The sequence below is a fragment of the Mustela nivalis genome, assembly GCF_964662115.1.
Source record: "Mustela nivalis genome assembly, chromosome: 4".
In the NCBI taxonomy this organism is placed as follows: Eukaryota; Metazoa; Chordata; class Mammalia; order Carnivora; family Mustelidae; genus Mustela; species Mustela nivalis.
In genome coordinates, this window is record NC_139023.1 from 69,922,786 (window position 1) to 69,947,722 (window position 24,937).

Sequence of the window (24,937 nt, forward strand, 5' to 3'; positions counted from 1 at the left end):
GTTAGCATGGACTCATGGGGTCCTGTTTGACCTAGCGGGTTATGATGAGATACTATCGTTATTTATTTTGACACTCAAACTGTTCCAGATTTGGCCAGTGAGAGCTCCATCCAGCTGGCTCATGTGTCCTCTTGGCATGTTTCCCATCATGCTTTGAGCACTGCCCTCTAAGAAGTTCCAGGCTGATTGGATTTTCCCAGCCCAAGCTCTGGTTTCTTTTATGGGAGGATGGTGCTTAGAAACCAAGATCTTTTGGCCACTTGATGTATTCATTGCTTCTAGTCTCTGAATGAAAGAGTTAAAGTGTATATGCGCATGTGATTGCATACCCATTTTTAAACTGATCTAACACTCTGGAGTTCTTCAGAGCTTTCTTTCTGCCCATGTTTGTGAATTTTTGCCAACACTAAGAAATCTGGCTCCCTTTATACTCAATATTTTACTTATTTGACTAATGCCCCTGAATCTAATCAATTTCCCAGCCAGGATGCTGCCTCCTTGACCTTGTCTTTTTTTTTTTTTAAAGATTTATTTATTTATTTATTTGACAGACAGATCACAAGTAGGCAGAGAGGCAGGCAGAGAGAGAGAAGGAAGCAGGCTCTCTGCAGAGTAGAAAGGAGGAAGCAGGCTCTCTGCAAAGCAGAGGGCAGAGCAGAGAGCCTGATGTGGGGCTGGATCCCAGGACCCTGGGATCATGACCTGAGCAGAAGGCAGAGGCTTTAACCCACTGAGCCACCTATGTGCCCCGACCCTATTATTTCTTTAGCCTCTAAATTTTCTAGGAGAAAGAAAAGATAAGCAGTAGTTATGCATTCTTCTTTTCCCCAAGATTTTATTCATTTGAGAGACAGCACAAATGGAGATGGAGCAGAGGGAGAGGGACAAGCCGACTCTCTGCTGAGCAGGGAGCCCAACATAGGGCTCAATCCCAGGACCCCTGTATCATGACCTGAAGGCAGATGCTTAACAGACTGAGCCACCCGGGCACCCCAGTAGTCACGCATTCTTAATGCCACAGATTCCCCAAGTGCTGCAGCTGGAGAAAAATTACTAAGAGTCAGAGAAGTTTGGGGAACCACCTTGGTTTGCTAAGTCATCTGTACAGAACCTAGCTAAGAGTTTTCAGCCAATGGACTCTTTCCTCCAATTCTGGTGGCTCAGGGACCAGCAGCCAGGCAGTCTCCATGTCTGCTTCCTTGGCATTAGATACTATAAAAAGCATTGCCCCAGTTGCCTAGAAGCCTATTTTCTAAAATGAGTAAGTTAGGAAAACACACAAAACCAGCACATCGAATACCATAGAGACAAATTCTTCTAAGTACTTCTTCTTGTGCCTGCTTCTAATTTGGGTATAGCGGGGGCTCCTTGCTCTCCCCAAACAGCCACCAGCTGCTTGCACTAGTGCTGGAAAAAGAGAGGCTGTGCTGGGGGACTGTCATTAGCAGAAAGCTGCGAATATACTAAGGTCTTAGGAAAGAGGGGGACTTTTGTTTTCATCACTGAGTTCTGGGTTCTTAGAAAGAATGCCAGGTGGGAAGATCAATGTGAGTGATTGAGAACCATCCCTTGAATTATCTTAGAGACTTTATTTGGCAGGTATCTCAAGCCAAGGAAACTGTTGGTGTAACTTATAACAACCATCCAGACATTTTAAATGGAAAGGGCCTGTGCTGTGTCAGTTTTAAGAACACTACTCTAAAGGGGCTGTGCTCTCTGCTGACTAGTTGTGATCTCTATCTCTACCCGGAGAACACACTATAAAGGAGAATCCAAAGAAAACTCCCTTGCCTGTTGAAAGTACCAGTCATGACAACCCGAATAAACACCGTGGAGAAATCGCTCTCTCCGTTTCTTTTCTTATATAGAAACACCCATCTGGTAAGAAATTTTGTAAGAAAACGAATGTCACATGCTTGTTTCCAGATGGGAGGAAGGAAACGCAAATCTCCCTCCAACAGAGTGAACCCCAGACCAGTAGCATGGACATCACGCGGGACCTTCATAGGTAGGTTCTGGAACCCTAACCCAGATGGAGTGAATCAGAAATCCTGTGGCAGGGCCCATCAGTCTGAGCTGGAACGTCCCCCCAAGTGAGGCTAATGCACTTAAATTTGATCGGCACTGCCCGAGGTACTCCAGGTGTGGTGTTGGAAGGCCCTCGGTACCACTTTGCCTTAGCCTTTGGCCCTAGGATGGGTAATTAGGGAGCTCGCTGCAGTTCTGCACAGGATTAAGCTGTTTAGGAGAGGCACACACGGTCTGCTATATATAAGGCGTAGGAAGTTGGTCCTGCACGCATAGGTTAAGGGCTCGCTTCCCCTTTTGCCTCCCCACCTGGGCCAAGTCAAAGACTGGGTTGAATTTGAGACCCGGCAGAGGTCGCTGCTGCCCACCGAGAAAGACCGAGGGAGCGTGGCAAGCGGAGCCCAGAATCTTTGACATCACACTAAGCTCCTCCTTGCACGCACACAGTACACACACACACACAAACATATACAGACATACACAGACCTCGGACTCTCCTCTGTCCGCTCTCTCCCTCTGCCCCGGAGCCGTCCCCTCCTCCGGCGAGCGCATCCACGGCGCAGCCACCGGGCGAACAGAGGAGCGCAGCGGCGTTCGGAGCGCGAGGGAACCGGCGCGGAGCAGGAGCCGCCGCTCGCCGGAGCGCTCGGCGGCGGCAGCAGCGGCCGGGACACCCTCGGCGGCCCCCGGGGCTTGGAGCAGCCGCGCCTGCTCCCGCCGGGGCCGGAGCGCGCGGAGCCGCCACCCCGCACGCTCCAGCGGCCCCTGCCACCCCTATGAGACAAGCAGAAGCCGGGCCAAGGAGCCGGACACTCGGCAGCTGGACTCCTCCGCAAGCCCAAGCGCCTCCTCCGCCCGCGCCCCTCCAGCGCCGGTGAAGCGAAATGCAACCGCCACGCTCCTGCTGAAAGGGGAAGGGGCCGGCGCCATCCCCGCGCTCGGAACTCGGCCCCCGCGGCGGCTGCGCGTCCGGGCCGCGGGCCCGCAGGTCCCCGGAGTGAACGCGAGGAGAAGGAGGAGAAGAAGCTGCCGGCCCGGGGTTGGCCGGGGCCGGGGAGGAGGGACGGGGCGGGGGGAGGGGGCGGGGAAGGGGCCCCGGCGGATAAAGATGGCAATGTCTCTCATCCAAGCGTGCCGCAGTCTGGCTCTCTCAACATGGCTGCTTTCCTTTTGTTTCGTGCATCTGCTCTGCCTGGACTTCACCGTGGCTGAGAAGGAGGAATGGTACACCGCCTTCGTGAACATCACCTACGCGGAGCCCGCGCCGGACCCCGGGCCCGGAGTGGCGGGCGGCGGCGGCACGGAGCTGCACACCGAGAAGACTGAGTGCGGGCGCTACGGGGAGCACTCGCCCAAGCAGGACGCCCGCGGGGAGGTGGTCATGGCCAGCTCGGCCCACGACCGCCTAGCCTGCGACCCCAGCACCAAGTTCGCCGCCCCGGCCCATGGCAAGAACTGGATAGCCCTCATCCCCAAGGGCAACTGCACGTATAGGGATAAGATTCGGAACGCGTTCCTGCAGAACGCCTCCGCGGTGGTCATCTTCAACGTGGGCTCCAGCACCAACGAGACCATCACCATGTCCCATGCAGGTAAGCGCCCGGGGCGGGTGCGCCGCGGGGAAGGGGGAGCCCCAAGGAATGTGGGCGCTGAGGAGGATCCAGCGCCTGCCTCCCAGCTCCTTTCTGGGAAGTCTGCGCAGAAGGCGCGTGTCTGTTCCCTGGACCTATTAAGTTTTGCTTCGCTTTACTTCGGGGGGTTTACAGAGCAGGACTAATCAGATCCGGGCAAGGGGGGAAACCGGAGAGTGTGTTCCAATTAGTATAGCACCGCTGCGACGTGGGTTCGCCGGGGTGGGCTAACTTTCCCGAGGAGGATCTGGAACGTGAAGTTTGGGGGGGCAGGGCTCGCATATGGTTCTCAGTTACTGACCGGCCCCGCACCTGTTTGGAACCGGTAGATCTGATAACTCAGCGCGGCACGATTGTGTGCATCGGGTACACTCCTTGTGCAGGCGTTTCTGTGTCGGGAGGCGGGTAGGGTTACTGGGGCTGGCTGCTCACCACCGCTAACTTGCTCCGTCAAGTCAGGTTTCAACCCTTCCTGGGAGGTTAAGAGGTTCCCCACCCCACCCCCCGCCGGGTTGACGCACGTCGTAAATAATAATAAAAGTCCTGTGCTCTGTCATTCGGAGAAACTGACATGCAGGCACAAAGGTAAATAATCCTCAACCAGCTAAGAAGAGCATGGTGGCCCTAAAGTTATGCCTGCTTTTCCAATATTGCATTATCATTTGCCTGATTGGGAGATTAAATATGCTGAAGGTTTTCTTTCTGGCAAGAATGAGGCAACTTCAGGGTAGAAATAGTAAGATTTTCCTAATGACTGAGGGGTGCCGGAGCTAGAAATACATTACTGCCCTAAACTCGTATATATTTACCCCTGGGCCTGACAGCACTGCTTCCACCGTAGGAATCAAGGTGGGGGGGGAGTACTCTCCAGGCTTGTCAGCATAACTAGCTACTTTTAGCAGACTGGCTTCCTTCAGTTGGGCCCTCCTTCCCCAGAGGGGTTCCTGGGTTGAGGCTGTGGCATCCATTAAGGGGGGGTGGGGGAATAGAAATGACAGATGCATTTTCTGACTGGAGTTGCCTGTTCAAAGATGTCATTTTCTTTAAAAGCTAGTGCTTTTTAAAAACAGTGCTGCTGGTGAAATGGAACACCAAGCTTTGGCTGTATTGTTTGGGGGGGGGTGCTTTCTTGGGGACAAGTTTTCCTTTTGAGAGCCATATCACCTGTAGTCAACACCAGCCGTCTTCAACAAAGAAGCTGTCAACCTTAACATAGGTAAAATAGGGAAAGTTCAATACTTTTAACACATAGGCCAGAAAAGTGCAGTTCCTTAATTAATGAAGAGGACAGGCAGTTCACCTAGAAAAGCTATGATACAGCATTTAGAGGCACTTGATGTTTTTTTCTTGAGCTCAACAGTTTTGTAGGGGAAAAGTTGGTACCCCAACATTGAGTCCTAGGAGCATTACTTAAACTTGATGATATTCAAGGATTTGGAGGACTATGGAAGAGCACTTTAGGTCATGTAAAGTGTCTTTAAACGTTTAGTATCTAAACTCTGATTTGAGGGGTTGTGAAGGAGGTTTGCTCCTTTTTTTTTTTTTTTTTTTTTTTGTTCTCTAAATTCCAAGAGGATTGTTAGCTAATTTGCAGGATTCCTTAAATGTTTCTGTGTGTATATGCATGAAATGTTAAATGTGGCTTCTTCGAACAGAAAGAGGCATCGTTTATTCCTGTCTAAAAAGGTTCTCCAGAGCTGCCAACACATTGGATCAATTAATGGCTTGCCTGTTCTTAAAGAAAGCAGTAGGCTGATTTTTTTCCATACAAATGATGCTTAAGACAGAGTGGGAGTAAAGGGTTTGGTTGTAGTTTGAAAGTTCAAGGCTAAAAATGTAAACGAAATTCTTATTCTGTTTCCAAAAATGTGTTAACGCCGCATCTGCTAATGGCCATGAAACTTCCATATTATCATTTGACATATTGCCACATTAGGACTCTGTATTCACTTTGGTCAGAGATTGCATTGATTTCTGCTAAAGTCTCATTATTAAGGAGATACATGACTGGGTAGCTTGGCAGACCCTTTACTTTTAAATCTTTCTCCTGAATTTCAAACACTGAGATCCCAGCACTGATCTCGCTGTTCATGTCTTACCCTCAGCTCCAGAACTTGAAGGCTCTACTTTTTCTAGTTAAATTTAAGTCCTGTTTCTAAATTCATCTTAGGAAATGGTGTACATTTTACACGGAAATCCCTATCCTTATTTTGTGAACATGGGGTAGAGTATGCCAGAGGATCCTTACATTTGCAAACTTTTTTTAGAGTCTCCAAAAAGCTAATATCAGCCTTTGCCTGTTTTTCTTGTTTGTTTTTAAATCTCACCTCTCCTCTAATTCCTTTATTTTTGGAACTGATAGCTTTTTGGTAAGAAGGTCAGAATTTAGTTATGCAACCCATCGTGTAATATCTATGCATTTGGGGTGATATGACCCCGACACACCTACTACCTTGAAATTCAGTTAAATGGAAATTGGTTCCTCTTCCCCCCTTCATACAGACTCTTTTAGTTTTTTTCCCCCTGCTGAAATTGCTTTGGGTTTCTGCCACTTCTGCGATTATGGTTTCTCATTCACAAAGACACAGATTCTCCTGGAATACACCAGTAGTTTTACTTGGTAACTGGTTTTTAAAGATCTTTTAAAAAACAGGACTTCTTTAGGGAGAGAGAACTCACATTTACAAATTTACAATTCACACATTTAAATCTGCAATCTAAGGACTCTTACTATACTGAGACTTGCACAACCCTCACCGCCAATTCCAAAAAGAAACCCTCTGCATAAGCAGTTCCTCCTCATTCCTCCCCAACCCCCTAGCCCTAGGCAATGACTAATACACTTTCTGCATATTGTCCTATTCTGGACATTTCATTTACAGACAGTCCCCGAGTTAGAGTTGTCATGGTTTGACTTTACGGTGGTGTAAAGGTGATACACATAAAGTAGAAACTGTACTCTGAATTTTGATTTTTTTTATCATTTCCTGGGCTAGCAGTATGCAGTTTGAGCCAGCAGCCAGCTAAAGCTCCCAGCCACTCAGTCAGGAGGATAAACAACTGGTCCATTTACAACCATTCTGTACCCATATAACCATTCTGGGTTTTTTTGTTTTGTTTGTTTGTTTTACTTTCAGTGCAGCATTCAATAAATTACATGGTCTCTTCAACACATTATTATAGGCCTCGTGTTAGATGATTTTGCCCAACTGTAGACTGTGTTCTGAACATGTTTAAGGTAGCCTAGTCTGAGCTGGGATCAGAGGTTAGGTAGATTAAATGCATCTTCAACTTATGATGGGTTTATTGGGATGTAACGCCATTTTAAGTTGAAGATCTATAAGTAGAATAATGTAATACGTGTTTTTTGTGACTGGCTTCTTAGTGTAATGTTTTCATGGTCTTTCAGTGCATTGCCTGTATCTGTCAGTACTATATTCTTTTTGTTGCAAATATTTTATTGTACAGATATACCGCATTTCATTTATTCATCAATTAATAGGCATCCAGGTAACTTCCACTTTCTGTTTATGCGTAATGCTGCAACGAACGTCTATGTCCAAATTTGTGTGTGGCCGTGTCTCGTGGAATTTCTGGGTCCTCTTGCAACCTTTGGAGGGACTGCCTGATTGTTTTCCAAAGCACCTGCCTCCTTTCACACTCCTGCCAGCGCTATATGGGGGTTCCATTTTCTCCATATCCTCATCAATACTTGTTACACTTTTTACTTTGGCCAACCTGCTTGTTGAAGAGTGGTGTCTTCATTGTGGTTTTAAGCTGCCTTTCCCTGGGGACTAAGATCACACTCTCTCTCTCTATATATATATATATAATTTTTATATATATATATATATATGTATATATATATATATATATAGTTTTTTTTCCCCTGCTTTTCATTTGGCTCCTTTTCTACTTGCTAGCCATCACTTGTCCTTTCCTGGACTTTGAAATCATACACTTTTTGTCCTACAGAAGAAAAAGATCAATCTACCTCTTCCGATTAAACCCATGGACCACAGATTTCACATGTCCCCTATAAAAGGATGTGGGAAGTGCCTTTTTGGTGCTTCAGAGAGCCTCTGCCTAAGTTTTCCTTGAGTAAAACTATATAGGAATGGAGCTTCTGCCAGTGAGAGTAAACTGAGTGATCTGTAAAGGGAAGTTAAAGGCCCTGAGACCCCACTTATCTCCCTGGAGCTGGTCAGATGCCTGTGAACCCTCTGATACAGTCTGAGTGAGGAAAGTCATATCAGAAATCTATAGTTGCAATTTTGGGAAGTGGTTAACTAGTTAACTTCTGAAGCCAACCACTTGGGTTGGTGTCCTTGCCCTCCTGCTTTTACTGTGTATCTTTTTAAAATTTTTTTTAAAGATTTTATTCATATGAGAGAGAGCGCACATGTGCACAAGTAGGGGAGAGGGAGAAGCAGGTCCCTTGCTGAGCAAGGAGCCAAATGTGGGGCTTGATCCAGAGACCCTAGGGTCATGAATTGAGCCCAAGGCAGATGCTTAATGTACTGAGCCACCCAGGTAACCCTCTTACTATGTATCTTTCAGCAAGTGACTCTACCCCTCAGGGCTTCAGTTTCCCTGTTTGTGAAATGAGAGATGACAGTACCTACTTTGCTTAGTAGGGGAATTAAATGGGTCGATGCATGTACAGGGCGTTCCTCTGTAGCTGGTATGTAGCGATCAATAAATGTAACCGTTATAAGCATTGTACATAGTGATACGCAAAGCCGGAGACTGGATCCTCAGACCCATAGGGTGCACTGAGGCCCTGGGAAAGATCACTTTATTTAGCGTCTCGTGCTTTGATGACCGGAGCGGCAGTGCTGATTTCTGTTTATGGCTTCTGTGATGTGAGACCAGGCATTCCTGCCCCTTCTGATGGTCAGTAAACCTCTGAGAATTCTCCTGATGCATACATGCTCTTTCTCTTGGCTGAAATTGCAGTCTCCTCCTAGCAGGGACCTGCGTGATAAACACGGTAGAGCTAGGACTGTATGCAGACAGTTAGTGACTGGGTTGCGACATCGAAGGAAGGATACATTTTTTTCCCTTTTTTAAAAGAATGTATTTGCTGTCTTTGTCTTTTGCTAGTGTATAGCGAAAGGGAAATGAGAAGACTAAAGGTCTAGCTTGAGGGACTTGGTCCCTACTAGTCCTTCGAGATGATAGAAGGGAAGAGATGGTTGACGTAATTGTTTAGAGAATCAGTTCAATGAGGAAGAGCCCTGGATGGAGTAGATCCTTTGTATGCTAGGACTTGTCCAAGACTGGAGGAGAAAACAGGAAGCTTACTGAATCTTTCTTGTTTTGGTGAGTGCTAAGAGTTTGATTTATGGGTTCGTGGTTACATTTGTGGCCATAATTTAAATCTCTAATTTCTAAAGTCTACATCTGCCTTAATCTCTGTCAAGGAACTAGCTGCTATAATTAATTTTTGTCAGGACTCCTAATTTTTTAGGACATGTGGTTTTGTGTGGTTTTGCTTAGTATGTTTGCATTAACTCTCTTCTTGGCGTGCTGAAATTCTTTCTCTAGGAAGTAATCATGTTGACCATGACGTGCTTACTCTGTCAGGCACGCTGTAAGCACCTGATGCGTATTAGCTCATTTAATTTTCCCAGCAACACTCAGGTGGGCACTATGGGCCCTGTTTCATAGACCAAGGCGCTGAAGCCTAGTCGGGAGAGGTGCCCTGCAGGCGGCAAGTGGTGGAGCCAGGCTTGCAGACTGGAGTCGTGTGTCTCCCCAGTCTGGGCTTATAACTTCTGCTTCATATTCTCTCAGCTTGAAAGGACGCTGTTTAAAAACGAGACGGGGACTGTGATGACTTGATACAGGTAGTGAGCTAAAGCGGATTCTTCATTCAGAAACCTTTAACAAGTCTATAGGCTGAAGGCACTATTCACTCACAGGCTGCATTTTTGTGCTGGAAGACATGGGACCTTATGTTTTGGGCTCTCTGCCGCCCGGCATGCCTCTGATTGGCTTTGGGCCAGTTGCTTTTTCTATTCCGGATCTCTGTTTTTTCTCTCTCTAGAAGGTTTGGGTTAGTTGATCTCCCAGAGCTGTTTGAACTCCATAATTTATTCCTTATGCATTCAAAAAAACCAAGACATTGCTACAAAAATTCAGATTCCTGGCATTCTTCATCACAAAAACTGACCGGGACCTGTGTCCCACACAGCAGCGGCCAGCTGGAGCAGAGCAGTGGCTGGCCTTTGACAATGGCAGTGCGCTCTTTAGTTGGCCCTGGTCCCTATGACTTCTGGCCTGTGCCAGAAGTGGATTTGGGGTCCCTGCTTTATGGAATCAAACCAGGGCTGGTGAAGAGAAGTTCTAGAAAACATACTTCCTTAGTAAAGGGAAGTGTTCACAAGGATAGAACTGTATGAGGGGAAGAGGCTTCCTGGGGTAGGTGAAGCTTTCACTTGTGTTCAGATTGAACTTGAACAGGGTTGTGGAAGTGCTGAAGATAGGAGTCATGCCTTGAGGGTCTTCTGAACCCGAGCACCCATGATTCTCTATCATTTGGATATTTCAGAAACATTTAAGAGCCTCCATTTCCACTTCGCTTTTCTGTATGTGTCTTAAGAGGAAAATACCATTCACGCTTGTTCTTAATCTCCCAGGCCAGTCTCTCCCTCCGTTTAATGTTTATATACTTATTTATGTGGCATGAAACTACTTTTCCACCTGTCTCTCTAATGGCAGACAGACCCTCAATAGCCAGGAATTCCAGACTCTGTTACTAAAAGCCATAATTCAGTGTCAGTGTTAGGTAACATTCTTGGCATTGTAACTTAATTTGGCCTGGGCATTTCAAGAAAACGTAAGACTCGCTCACTCAGTTCAGGTCCTAGAAATACGTATCTATCTATCTGGGGGATTTGGAAGGAATCTTACCATCTGCCTTACAATCTTTAGTCAGCATTCCGTCCTCCTCTCTCTCGATGGCTCTGTTCTTAAAGATCCCCAGACTTCTCACAAAGGAAGGAATTTTATGACCAGGAAGTCTGGAAAGATTTAGAAAGGACCTGGGACTTCAGAACTCCTTCTAGTTTTTTTAGAAAGAAAATATGTGGTTCTTGATGCAACATTAATTTTGCCTAGAAACCAAGCTCCGTTTTTGAAAAGGAGCGTGACCATTATCCTTGTGTTTCTAGAGATAAAACTTAGTATATAAAGAAATTGATATTTTAATAGCCCCTGAAAGTCTTCAGCTTATCCCTAGAGCAGATGCTCCATCTCACATACACTCTAGAGGCCAACTTCCCCTCCTGCTGAGTGACTGAGGTGATACCAGAGTTCCCTCTATTTGATCACGTGAATTGAGAGATGGTAAATTTGAGTTAAAATGGAACTCAAATCCTTTCAGATTATCTCCGCTCTTGAGGATTTTGTTGGTAATATAAAACCCCGAGAATAAAAAGGCCGCCTTGTGCTGCACGATTGTTCTTTATGAAGCTGCAATTACAGTGGTTTTGTTCCATGGAAACCTTGACTATAGGTATAATGTCATCTTTTATTTTAAACTCTAAAGAATTAATCTGTTGGCAGTTTAACTTAAGGCAAGTGTGTTTTACAGATTGAAATCAAAATATTAATGATTAGGTTTCTAGTTCTTTTTTTTTATGTGAGAGGAAAGGAGAGGGAAATTTCTTTTACTTCAAAAGCATTGGTAATAAATTGATTTCTGTAAGTATCTTAATTTTTTGTGTTTTCCATAAATATAAGTGTAGGAACACTTTTTTCAGTAGAAATAATCATTTGTCATAAAATTTAAGCTTATGCATTAAATTGTTAGCCTTTTCTGTTCATACATTTAATAAAGGTTAAAGATTAGAAACAATTTTATGTTAAATGTATGGCTTATTCATGTCCTTTCCAGGCAAAGATCTATAATTAGTACATGTTTTAGGTAAGATTCAGGAAATGTTTTGTTTTTTAGCCAATTCAGCCTATGTCTCCACCATAAGTAGCTTTTTACATAGTTCACTAAAGCACTATTGAGAAGGCAAAGATACGACATTTTTCTAGGTGCTGACTTGCACAAATCCCTTTTTTCCCCTCAAAGTTTTCTCTTTTTCTGGCCCTCACTTTCCACAGAAGATATTCCTCAGGCCATTCTGTGGCTCTCCGAACTGTCTAAACGTCCATCAGGAATGTGATTGCAGGTGGCCCAAAGAATAGTGGAACAGGAAAGAGGTTTTCCCCTTTATTTACCAGAAAGCTGCTTGAAATGTTCTTCGTCCCAGATACTCACAGGACTGGCTGCCCCTGTCAGGTCCCTTCTCTAAAGTGACCTCACCACTAAGGCACTCCCAGCTCCTCTATTTAAAATAACAGCTTCCCTCCCCCACTCACCAGCCCCAGCACTCCCTACCCTCTTCCTGCTTCTTTCTACTTCTCATTAACATGTTCTATTGTCTCTTCCCAGCCTCCCTCAATATAAGAGCCACAAGAAACAGGGCTCTACACATTTTTTGTTGATCATAAAGTTCCCAAAGCCTAGAAGGGTCCCTGGTACATGGAAAATGCTCCAGAAATATGAAGATCAGTTAAATAACGTGGAGACTAGAAAGATGGGCCATGTTAATATGTGTCTAATGTCATGAAAAAATATTCTATGACACTAAAATTTTTCTTTGCTTTTGACTTACCTAAGTGAAGTCAGGCAGATTCTAATCAGTCTCCTGCTAAAATGTTTATTCCTCCTGTAGAGCGTGGCAGGAAGTTAAGTGCCTGGTTCATGTCCTTGGTCTAGAGAGAAAAAAGGAAAAGGGTATCAAAATCAAGTTGTAACCAAATACAGTTCTATACATGTGTTTATTGTCCTCCTTTAGGAAAAAAAAATGTTTTTCTCTTGTTTTAAATGAGAGACATATGCTTTAGAGAAAAACTTGAAAATATGGAAAACTTAAAAAGAGAGAAGATAATAATCATCTATAACCCAGCCACTCAACTTTTTTTCATTATGTGGATACATATTTACTTAACATATTTACTTTTACCAAATTGGGAATATATTGCATATGTTTTATAGCTTTTTTTAAATTTAAGGGTACATTTTGAAATTTGTTTCCCACTTTCCCACTACATAAACAGTGCTGCTGTAAACATCCTTATGTACCTAAAAATGGGTGCATATCCAGGATTACTTTCTTCATTCCTGAATATGGGGTTAGTTAGAGGTTTTTCATGGGTTGCTATAGAGCAGGGTTTTTGGTAGCCCACTTAGTGAAGTCTTCAGCGGTGAGCCACTCACTACGATGGTTCCATGGAAGGAGAAAGAACGCCTGTCAGTTATGGGGCTGCTGTGGGGCCCTAGCATAGCATTCCTGCATGACTTTGCTCCGAACTAGACCAGTCCGGCAGCGGGGCCAAGACACACAGAAGGTGGCGAATCAGAAGAAATGAAGCCTGGGAAATAGAATCATCGGGGCCACAATCAGCAGAACCCCCCTCTGTTCCCTTACATTCATCTGAGTCTTGGAGATGGTAAATGGAAATTGAACAGCATGTTAGGAAATTCAGGTTTCAGTTGTGGCTTTGTCTCACGCTGGCGTTACCATTGGCCAGGGACACCCTACCACCCAGGGGTCTCCTTGCCTTCCATTTTGAAAACGAGGGGCAGGAGGCTGCTGGAGGGGGATGTGGTTTAAAGCAGTGATTGTCCACTCCGGCTGCACGGTGTAATCACCTGGGGAGTTTAAAAATTATGCCCAGGCTCCCCAGTGCAGAAATTCTGATGTCATTAGCCTGGTGGCCAGACGCCTTTCCAGACGAGTTCAATGTGCAGCCTGGGGAGACAGCCACCACACTGGGTCAACCAAAAGGCCTCCTCGAGTTCTTACCTTCCATAGGTCATAATAATTTAAAGAAATACTGATTTTTATCTGCGTTCTACATGAGAACGTTTTAAATTTCAGGATGATCATGATTAAAAGTATGAGGGTGTGTACAATAAGGATTATTTCAAGACAAAGTTAGTGATTCACTAATAACAACCAGATTTGGGAGACCAGCAGGAACACAGATGGCAAACACAGCAAGCCCAGGGAAGCACACAAACTTCTGTAACAAATCAAAAAGTACAGTAATGAGTCAGAAACGATTAGACATTTTAATTAAGTTGGGTGGAATTTCACGGATGGGCTGAATGTTCGTGATCTTGAGTGTAGGCTTCCGGCCGAAGAGGCAGAGATGCCATGTTGTTCTGACTGAGTAGGAAGTATCTCCCCTTTGGCACATCGTGATTGTCCTTGCCCAGGTCGGGAGGCCGGATACGGTGGTGATGGTGGTGAGAAAGACTGTTCTGGGACACAGCTGGCCTGGGTCTGGACCCTGACAGTCACTTGCCGAGGGAGACCTGAAGCACCATAGGTATGGAGGTAGAATCCGGAAGTCCTCCGGTTGGTGAGTGACGGGAGGATGCTGGGGTGTGTGCACTGTGCAAGAAGAGCTGCTAAGAACTAAGGGCCTCGCTGGGCAGGGAAGGCTGCAAGCAAGTGATGAGCGCAAGTCTTCACCTGTGAATGAGCCTCAGGTGTTATCCGTCAGAACTGTTGGGAACCCAGGCAATGCAGGAGAGGGCAACGGTGAGCGTTTAATGTTTGTTTGTTTGTTTTAAAGATTTTATTTATTTATTTGATAGAGATCACAAGCAGTCAGAGAGGCAGGCAGAGAGAGAGGAGGAAGCAGGCTCCTCGCTGAGCAGAGAGCCCGATGCGGTACTCGATCCCAGGACCCTGAGACCATGACCTGAGCCAAAGGCAGAGGCTTTAACCCACTGAGCCACCCAGGCACCCCTGTGAGCGTTTAATGTTAACTAGGATTATTGTCAAATATATTGGACTACAGTCTGACCAGCTGATTCCCAGCCATCCTGATCTCTGCCTGGATGCTGTCACCCCGGCCGATGTCCAGCTTCTGTCCCTGCCCTCTGCAGTCTGTTCCCCGTGCCGCAGACAGAATGAAGTCTCAAAAATCAAAGGACCTCACTCTCTGGCTCAGATCTTCCGAGGTCTGCGTATCATACTTGGAACCAAGTCCACGTTCTTGCTGCCACCCACAGGGCCTGGCCCGGCGTGGCCCCTGCCTCCTGTCCAAGCCCATCCTCCAGCCATGTTTCCCTCCCGATTTCCCAGCCCCTCTTGCTGCTCCTCAGATAGGCCCAATGCGCTGCCACCTCAGGCCTTTGGGGTGCTTTTTCCTCTGCTTCTCTGGTACAATTATTATAAATTTATACAGCAAAGCATCTCTTCATGAGACATCTCTTTATACTTCTGAAATGTGTGAGAAGGATTCCCAAACAGGAATATCTAGTAGACATTTATCTCTTTGCCCCTTATTTAACCAACTGGCTTTGTTCGCTCCCGCAGGCTCTTATGTCCCCTGTACGTGTAGAGTCATGGGAATGAAGCACCCGGTGGGCAGGGAGAGTTACCCAGTCACCACGCTCAATTTTTTGCAGGTTTTCCCAGAGTTTTGCTTGACTTATTCCTTCATATCAACAGACTGCTCCGCTGACCCCTTTATCAAGAGTTTTCTCTGACCATGTAAAGTTCTGTGGGGCGGGACGCCTGGGTGGCTCAGTTGGTTAAGCGGCTGCCTTCGGCCCAGGTCATGATCCCAGCGTCCTGGAATCGAGTCCCACATCGGGCTCCTTGCTGGGCAGGGAGCCTGGTTCTCCCTCTGCCTCTGCCTGCCTCTCTGTCTGCCTGTGCTTGCTCGCTTTCTCTCCCTCTATCACTGGCAAATAAATAAATTAAAAAAAAAAAGTTCTGTGGGGCTTTTTATTTTTTTCTTAATCTGCTACTCGTTCTCTCCTTTACTTTCCCTATGTTTCTTCATAGCGTTTATCACCATTTGAAATTGCTGCATTATTTCACTCATTAAGTTACTTGATTATTGTTTATCTACCTTAGGAGACTATAAGCTCCATAAAGATAAGGTTCTTGTCTTAACTGCTGTGTTCGTGGAGGCTGGCACATTAAAGGCATCCAGGAAATATCTGTAGACAATATGAGTGGGTAAAGGAAGGGTAGAATATGTACCCATCCATGCTTTCCAGGTGCACTGCTCACTTAAGGGACGAAGTAATGACTCCTATTCCATATACATTATTTGCCTTATGTTGAGGGACATTTAATTTGAGTGTTTAAAAATGTTGTTTCTTTTCCTGCCCACAGCAGGGCCTGTGCTAAGGGGATTTGTCTGCTGCCAGACCTGAACTTAACCCTTGATAAGATGCCTCCTTCCTTACAGGGCCCACAGAACGATTCTTTCCCTATTCATTATTGTCAGCAGATGGAAAGGGCATTTTTCTTTTTTTCTTTCTTTCTTTTTAAGATTTTATTTACTTATTTGAGAGAGAGAGAGAGGGAACACAAGCAGGGGGAGTGGGAAAGAGAAGCAGGCACCTCACTGAGTAAGCAGCCCATGCGGGGCTCGATCCCAGGACCCTGGGATTGTGACCTGAGCTGAAGGCAGACGCTTAACTACTGAGCCACCCAGGTGCCCCAGACCTTTTTCTTTTGTCTTCCTTTCATGAACGTTGGGAGGGCTGGAGTGGGAAGCCAGTCGTTATTTTCTGAGATCTTCTCCAGTCCTGCCAGTGTGTCTCAGAAGACCTGGACGCCTACTGTCCATTACCTACAAACAAGTGTGTCTCTGATCTGAGGCCCTTTGCTTTGGAGGTGTGGAAGGGGTCTTTTTATAGATAACAGAATAGAAATGTCCTTTGGAGTCAGCTGTTATGAAATACAGCAAGAGATCTGAAAGAAGTAACTGGGCATAGGGCTGCTTGGATGTTTTTACTCGGAATTGGGCATCTGGTAGACTTCATACTCAAGGGGACCTGGAGTGTTACTGCAAGGAAATGTTATAGGTTGATCGTAAACTCTACCTGTATCATTTGCAAATCTCTCTCTGTGTACACACTACTTCATTCCAGAAGAATCTAAAGTTAATGAGGTAGTAGCAAGGATGTCAGGATTTCTCCAAGTGAAGGAAATAGCAAATGACAAATGATAGTGAGATATGTCCAATTGTGACCTTTCGGGCAATGACAGAAATCTCAAGTTTTCTCTTAAATCTGAGTGAGAGGAATTCATTAAAGCAACTCTTGGTTGCAGCATTGAGGCTTGCTCTAGAATGAATGTAATTTCCTATGTATTTGTATGCCTCTACTTTTTAGCTCTTAAGAACTATATGTATAGAGCTTGAAGCAGTTAGGTGATATAATTCCTATCAATTTAAAAGTTTATTTCTATAGAAAACACATATTCTGAATCATTACTTTGTTCTTTCCTTTCATAAATGCATTGATTATATGAAGCAGAGTCTATTTTATTGAGATGAATTCTTCGTACTGGACTGTGAGGTGTCTGAGTTAAGGTGCTTTATGCCTCCAGCCCCCTGCCTTGGTAACTAGCACAGGTTTCCTGAATGATTCCCCATCTGTGGCAATATTTACTAATCTGGTGAATTTTGACCCATCTTGATGCCATTCACCTGGTGGCAGGAACCTGGCCTTGATACCAAGCATTTAAAGGAAATTCTCAGCCTCTGATGAAGCTCACCTTGCAAACACTAAGCCTGCACAGGAGAGGTAAGTGTCCCTCTCACAGGGCCATGCTCAGAAACAAACAAACAAACAAACAAACATGAAATGATGCTTTATTGCATACAAGCCAAGTTCTATCCATTAAAAAGTCTTCAGTATCTTTCATCCTGTTTACCTTTACGAATATCTTGAAAAACCATTTACCTAATTAAAACTTGATTCTTTTAAATGAGAAAGTCTTATTCTCTTTGGTAAAATGAAATGATTCTTATAATTTGGTTTATTGCTGTCTGAAACTCATCAGCTTTCTTCCTTTTTTAGGGAGATACTATGTTAAGTATATCTTAGCTTTTTACTCAGGAAGATTTTTGTGTTTTATTCAGTCGTATTGTGAAAAATACGCTGTAGGTAAAAGGGAAAAAAAAGCCATTTTCTTTAGTGAGGCTAATTAGAACCTTTGAAGCATTTTGAACTGTAGCATAACCAAGAGCCTGCTCATTATTTTTATAATTAATCTTTGAAAAGGTGGCATAGAGGAAAACAGCCGCTCAAACTCTAGCCCTTGATTGATAGATTTGCTTACTGAGATGGGGCATCATTTTTCAGAGAAAAATTAGCACTGAAATAGGCCATTACCTTGCTTGGCCTATTTGGTAACCACTATATTTCTAAAAAAGAGGTGTTGTCACACAGGGGGACTGATTGGTCATGGTGGTGGGGGGTGTCACTGTTAGCTCTCCTTCCACTGTCCTGTGCTCCTGGCTGAGTCTCAGCCCCAGATTCCATCCATCTTTTTCAAGGAATGGGAATTTCTGTTGAAGAGGACACGCTTCCTCTCTGTAGCTAACAGGCAATTTGAAGAAGCTGCTATCTTAACCCCGTGGAGCAAGTCTTCCGTAAGTGTATGGTGTTTGCTGTAACTGTACTTGAAGCTGAGGAAAACCTGAGATTCGGGGAACCAGAATCTTCCAAAACTGGTGTTCAGTTGCCAAGGTGACAAGGCAGCAGATTCAAAGGCAAGTAGGTGTGACCTAACCCTCTCTACCTGCCCGTGCCTTGCTGTCTAGCAACTCAGTGATGGACAAAGTCAGACTATGACTCTCTATTCATGAGTTTAAGGCCATTCAACAGGCCCAGCACCTGTTCCCCAGGGATTAGGCCTGCAGATCAGGAGCTCTGACAATAAATAAATAAATAAAATGCTTCAGGTAAGATAACCAGATGATAGCTGGGAGCCCCATCAGCAGCTGCTCTGGAGGTGGGGGGGTTGGTATTGTGGCCATTCTGCTCTTTCCATGTGCCCCATCTTCTCTCCCCAGGGAAGACCACTGAGGAAAATTCTCCTTTTCTGAATAAGCCCAGACATCTTTTCAGCAAATCACCTCTTCTGGCTCCTGGCGCATATATATATGTGCCAGGATATATATAAAAATATATATATATGTACATATGTATATTTTTTAAGATTTTATTTATTTATTTGACAGAGACATTGAGAGAGGGAGCACAAGCAGGGGCAAAGGGGAGAAGCAGGCTTCCCTGCTGAGCAGGGAACCTGATGTGGGACTTGATCCCAGGACCCCAGGATCATGACCTGAGCCAAAGGCAGACACTTAACAAATGAGGCACCCCACCTAGATTATATATTAAATCTCTCTGTCCCCTTGTTCATTAGAAGAACTCTGCAAATCTTGGTTGGACTGAATAAATATTAGAAGAGAGTGGACACTTGTTGTGAACACATAAGGCTCTAGACACTGTGTTAGGTGTCTTTCATACTTGACTCCTTTCACAGACCCTGAGAGTTGGAAACTTGCCCAAAGGCACAGATGGACAAAAGCAGGGCTGGTATTTTAATCCAGATCTATGTAAATTTCAAGTATATCGTGAGGCGTGTAGGATTTCTTTGACTTTCTACTGATTTTTGTTTCAGTGTACTTTTTTATAAGGGGAAAAAACTCTTTATGGATAATAAGCTGTATAGAAACAATGTTTCCCATAAGAATTGGGAAACTTAGTCTGCTATTGTTAAATTTATTGGATATCTGCAGCAATGTAATTCCTTGGTTGCACAAGAAATATTTCTTATTGACGTGTAAGGTATAAATTACTGTGGATTTAATTGTTCCACAAGTCAAACCTTGTCCCCTGTGGATATGGTTATATCTTTGGTATATTATAGTCCTTGTCTATAAATTGTGCCTTAAAGAATAGTTCTAGTTCGAGTGATTTATTCCCATCAGTTAAAAATGACAATGTTCTTAGAGAATTGCATCAGGCTCCTTTCTGTTAATCCTATTAAAGTAAAAGGGCCTCTGTAAATTTCTGCCACTGCATGTTATTTTTAGTTTTAGAAGTAAATCATTCCCTTCAAATTTATCCTACTGTGATTTTTCCTAAGTTTGTAATTACTCTTAACATTTACAAAGCACTGCCAGACCCCATGTACCAGAAAAATATTTCCAGGTCAAAATAAAAGAATGACACTGTTACTGTCATTATGGGAGTTTAAAAATAGGTGTGTGTATACATGTATGTATGTATAGTAGTTTAGAATTTTAATTGGACTTGGATGATGTCTGATTCATGTAATCCCAGAATAGTTTTGCTTGCTCATTAAATTGCTACAGCCTTGATTTTAAATAAGATTTTCTTTAATTGGGTTTGTGGTTCTTCATGCTCAGTAATTCACTTGTCTATTTTTAGTGTTCTTATGTTGCTTATTTTAACATTCCTAGTATATTCTACTTGTAAGATTCTTATTAGAGTACTCCTGAGAATTTTTTTCTCTACATATGTACATTGTTTTACCTTGTTCACAAATCTCCCTGGGGGCAAGGAGGCTGAAAAGGCCCTTATAGTGTGAGCTTATGTCAGCCTGTCGGTCAGTGGATTTGTAATTTTTTCGTCTATATTATCAAAATTATCCAGGTATTAATTAACCACAAAATAGACTTTTACTGAAAGACTTCAGAGTGCATCAGTTTTGATCATTTTATTTTATTGACAAAAAATATGAATTTTTTTTTAAAGATTTTATTTATTGGCAGTGAAAGAGTTTGCATACACAAGCAGAGGGAGGGGCAGAGAGAGGGAGAAGCAGACTCCCTGCTGAGCAAAGAGCTGACATGGGACTCCATCCCAGGATCCCTCGATCATGACCTGAGTTGAAGGCAGATGCTTAACCGACTCAGCCACCCAGGTGCCCCCCAGATGTTCTTGATATATGATAGGGAAAAAAAGGCATGGTTAACAGTATTATATTATTTGTAATAAAAATTGGGCTGGGAGTAAAGAGTAAAGCAGATCTAATTAATTCCCTTTTCCCCTTATTTTATGAAATTATCCCTGCCACTTGTTGGTCACTATGTATCTCTCATTGTGCTATGAGCTTTTATATAGATTATCTCACTTAATCCTTTCAGATACCTTCTGGGGTTAGAGTACTCTGAGCACAGATGAGGTTATTAAGTTTAAGCAACATGCCCCAAATCTCACTCTTTGTTTGGTGGCAGAGTTGGGACCTGAGCACCAGTGAAACTCCAGGGCCTGAGCTGTGGGCACATATGATGGGATAGATTCCCTGTCTCCAGGCTGCAGTGACCTGTTACAAAGAAGATAAATGAGAGTTCCTTCTATTGACATGGAAATACATTTACTTAGCTTGCTATGGAAGTGCAATGCATCTTGGGCAAATCCTCTAACATGTTGAACCTCCATGTGTTCAACTCTAAAATAGCAATCAATATGGTACTTACTTAGCAAATTTTGTTGAATTTAAAATGCCCCTGATTTTAAGAAGTAAGAATATCTTATGTACACTGAGAAAAAAACTATCACAATTTTAACATGGTATTGATGATAAGCATTCTGATTTCACAGATGTTAAAGCATAAAAAACAACAAAAAACTTCATAGACTTGAGCTACCATGTCATCAGTTTGTGAGACTTTTATGAGCACGAGCAGAAAGCACTTAGCGTAAGACCTTTTAAATGATTAAACATAGCACCATAAAATATTGATAATGCACCAGTATGTAATCTAAGAAGAGACACGGAATTTATTTCAAAAGAGCCAGTATTAAACTAGAAAAATATTCTCAAGACGATAATTAAAAGCTTGCTGGTACCAACTAGAGCATGTAAGGGTTAGCCTGGTTGGAAGACATTTGCAGAAGACTGGTATGCCCCAGTGCTTGGAATCAGATGTGCTCCCCAGGTCTGAAGCAGGCATAGGCCACGAGCAGTGTGGGGATGTGGGCCCTGGATTCCCAAGAGTGAGTCCCAAGAGCAAATCTCCACTGCTTGAGATTCTGTTTCACACCATTCCTCCCTGGATGGTGTGCTCAGGAGGTATCTGGAATGACTTGGCTGTGAGGGGAGGAAGAAGGGAAGCCAGTTAATACAGTGTGGACCACCATGCTGACTGTAATGGAAGGTGTAATTGATGTGTGGGGATGTGTCAAAAGACCACCAGGAGAGCTGAAGGAACAAAAGTGGGGAGGGTGCTCTCTTTGCCTCGGCCCAGGATAGTGATATTTTCATCTTCCAACAAAAGAACACAAGACATCATATTTGAATGGATGAATTAAAAGCTAGTTAAAATGGTTGGATTTTTTCTAGTTTTCTGGGAAATTCTATCCATGTATAGGGAGGCTGATACAGGATACAGACAAGATCCACTTTCCACAGAGTCCATTGGGCATGGGAAGCTTGTCAGGAGATGACATAGCAGGCCAGCGTCATGACCCTTTGCACGCATCGCTATCACCTGAGCACCATTGTGTTCTAAAAAAAACTTTTTTTTTTTTTTAAGATTTTATTTATTTATTTGACAGCAATCACAAGTAGGCAGAGGCAGGCAGAGAGAGAGAGAGAGAGGAGGAAGCAGGTTTCCCACTGAGCAGAGAGCCGGACGTGGGACTCGATCCCAGGACTCTGGGATCATGACCTGAGTTGAAGGCAGAGGCTTTAACCCACTGAGCCACCCACACACCCACCATTGTGTTCTAAAGGAGATTAACGTTTTCAAGGATTTACTGTGGGTCAGGCATTGTGCTGGCCGGTCACAGCATTATTTAGATAGGCTGCCTGGCTTACTGGTTGGAGCCAGGGTAGACCCCGTCTGCACAGACACAGATCCAAGTTCTGCCTTATAATAGCTTTGCTACCTGGTATGCATTAGCCAACCTCCCTGGTTCAGTTTCCTTGAATGTAAAATGGGAATCATAGGGCTATTTCATGGAGTTTTTGTATGAATTAAATGGGTTAATTTATATAAAGCATTTATACATATAATCACTGTAATAGCATTTGCTAGTAAAAAAGTGAAGTTATGTGTGCTGCTAGGATTCACATCTGTGTTTAATAATGTGCTTCTGCATGCTGATACTTGATATCTTAAGGCTGTACAGATCACACTAAATTGTCACCTTTGATTTCTAGGAACACTGAATGCTAAGAGAGATGAAATACCTCTTCATTGTGTTGATATTCTTCCCCAATTTGGGCATTGGCTGTAGAATCTCTTGACCTTTGATCTACATCAAGTGAATAAATGTTAAACAATTATACCCTTGGATCATACTTAATATATTTGTATTTAATATAATACTTGTATTTGATTTAACTAATTCTTCTGATAATACTTTACATTTGGAAAAGATACTATTTCAGCTTACAGGTAAAGGAATTGAAGGTCACAGAGTTTGAGTTCTAGCGAAACTAGGGCTCAAATTCACATTTTAATTCAAAACCTTTTTTCACTGTGTTGACATATTTACTTAGTTGTTAATTAAGCACCTACTATATGCAGGTGTATTGAATCTTAGCTGTACAAAGAGCATTATACCACTTTTTTGCTGAAGCAGGTTACCAATCTGACAAGAAGGGTAGAGTGGATGTGTGATACTATTAGTGTGAACAGAGTGTTCTAGGAACATCCAGGAACAATTACGTGGCCTAGAGATTTGTGGGAGGTCTTATGGAGAAGGTGACATTTTAAAATAAGCAAAACTGGGGGCACCTGAGTGGCCCAGTGGGTTAAAGCCTCTGCCTTTCTGCTCAGGTCATGATCCCAGGGTCCTGGAATCGAGCCCCGAATCGGGCTCTCTGCTTGGCGGGGTGTCTGTTTCCTCCTCTCTCTCTGCGTGCCTCTTGCCTACTTGTGATCTCTGTCTGTCAAATAAATAAAATCTTTTAAAAAAAGCAGAACTGTGAGCAAAGTAAAGATGGGAGCACTTTTAGCAAAGGAAACCCTTTATTTGATTGTTGAGAGAAGACAAACGGACTAGAGTGACAAGTAGGTGGTCTTATGGTGAGAGGAGGCTAAAAACTAGTTTGAGACAGTGGGATGCTGAGGAAATTGGACATTTTCTTTCCTAGGTAATGAAAATCATTAAAGGCTTTTTTTTTTTTAAGATTTTATTTATTTATTTGACAGAGAGAGATGACAAGCAGGCAGAGAGGCAGGCAGAGAGAGGAGGAAGCAGGCTCCCTGCCGAGCAGAGAGCCCAATGTGGGGCTCGATCCCAGGACCCTGAGATCATGACCCGAGCCGAAGGCAGCGGCTTAACCCACTGAGCCACCCAGGCGCCCCTCATTAAAGGCTTTTAAGCAGACATTGTCAGAGCTTTGTTTTAGATAAGAATGGTGCTAGGTGTACCGAAGAGTGTGTATGGGAGACGTCGTTGGTTTTCAGGGATGTTAATTATAAGGCTGATAACAAGGGTTTAGAGATTTCAGAAATAATTTCTAGAAATTGGTGTCTGACTATGGGAGGGGACTAACAAATGACACGTCGGACTGGGTGAGTGATGGATGACATGAAAAAGGGAATACAAGAAGAAGGTTCAGAAGGAAAATGTAGATTCAGTGTCGGGCATGTTACTTTTGAGACTGTTGATGGTGTTGGTATCACTATTACAGTCCTGACCTCTGAAATAACGAAGAGAGATGGGACCAACCCTGGTGGAGGGGACAGGGGAGGATAAAGCCTGGGGGCAGGGGACAGCATTTTGGGGACTGAGAGTGGAAAGGAACTCTTTAGTTAGAAGGAAGCCAAAATGACTAAAATGATGGGAACCTAGGAATGAGTGAATTTCGGCAGAGTGGTATATAACAATGTCAGATGTGAAGAGGTCAAGAGGCTGAGGGTATTGGATTTGATTTATAATGATGTACTTGTGCTAGATGATATCAAAAGTCCTATCCACCTAATATGCTAGCCCTTAATTTGGGAGGTTTTCTTTTTTCCTATCCAGATTTGCTCAAGGGCAAATAATAATTAGGTAAACAGGCCAGTCTGGAGAATGCTTTAATTTACAAAATCATTACCAGAGGCCTATTTCTGTGTATGGGTGTGCATTTGGTTATTATATTGCTAATCCTGGCATTCAAATCTCAGGAAGAAACGTGTTCATGGTTGGGATGTATGAACTATGTAGAATTCTGAAGACTCTCTCTAACTTAGCCTTGCAAACAATAGGCTCACAGGGTTGGGATTATAAAAATGAGGGCAAAATACCATCAGTATAGTAATATTTGGATGCCAAATCATGGTGGGGGTAAATAAGTTCTAGAATTGCATTGAAGTAGACACGTGAGGGGGGGTGTGCGAGAGAGTTATCACCGTGATGGTGCTCGAAGAGCCTGAGTTTCGATTTGGGCCCTCCTAGAATGACTTCGACTGAGATC

At 43.8% G+C, this 24,937-nt stretch overlaps 1 protein-coding gene and 1 long non-coding RNA gene across 2 annotated transcripts in view; one reads left to right on the top strand and one right to left on the bottom strand.

The window, feature by feature from the left end:
• The first annotated feature begins 2,463 nt into the window (after positions 1-2,463).
• RNF150 (ring finger protein 150) overlaps positions 2,464-24,937 on the top strand; it is a 255,102-nt gene continuing 232,628 nt past the window's right edge. The window contains exon 1 of the mRNA XM_082728470.1: positions 2,464-3,620. Coding sequence (XP_082584596.1) covers positions 3,137-3,620 — 484 coding nt within the window. The 5' untranslated portion in view covers positions 2,464-3,136. The remainder of the gene's footprint in view (positions 3,621-24,937) is intronic.
• On the bottom strand, positions 8,407-10,659 carry LOC309863550. The gene is made up of 2 exons (XR_014311105.1): positions 10,578-10,659; positions 8,407-8,636 (listed from the first exon to the last, which is right to left on the bottom strand). It is a non-coding gene; the product is annotated as an uncharacterized lncRNA (long non-coding RNA).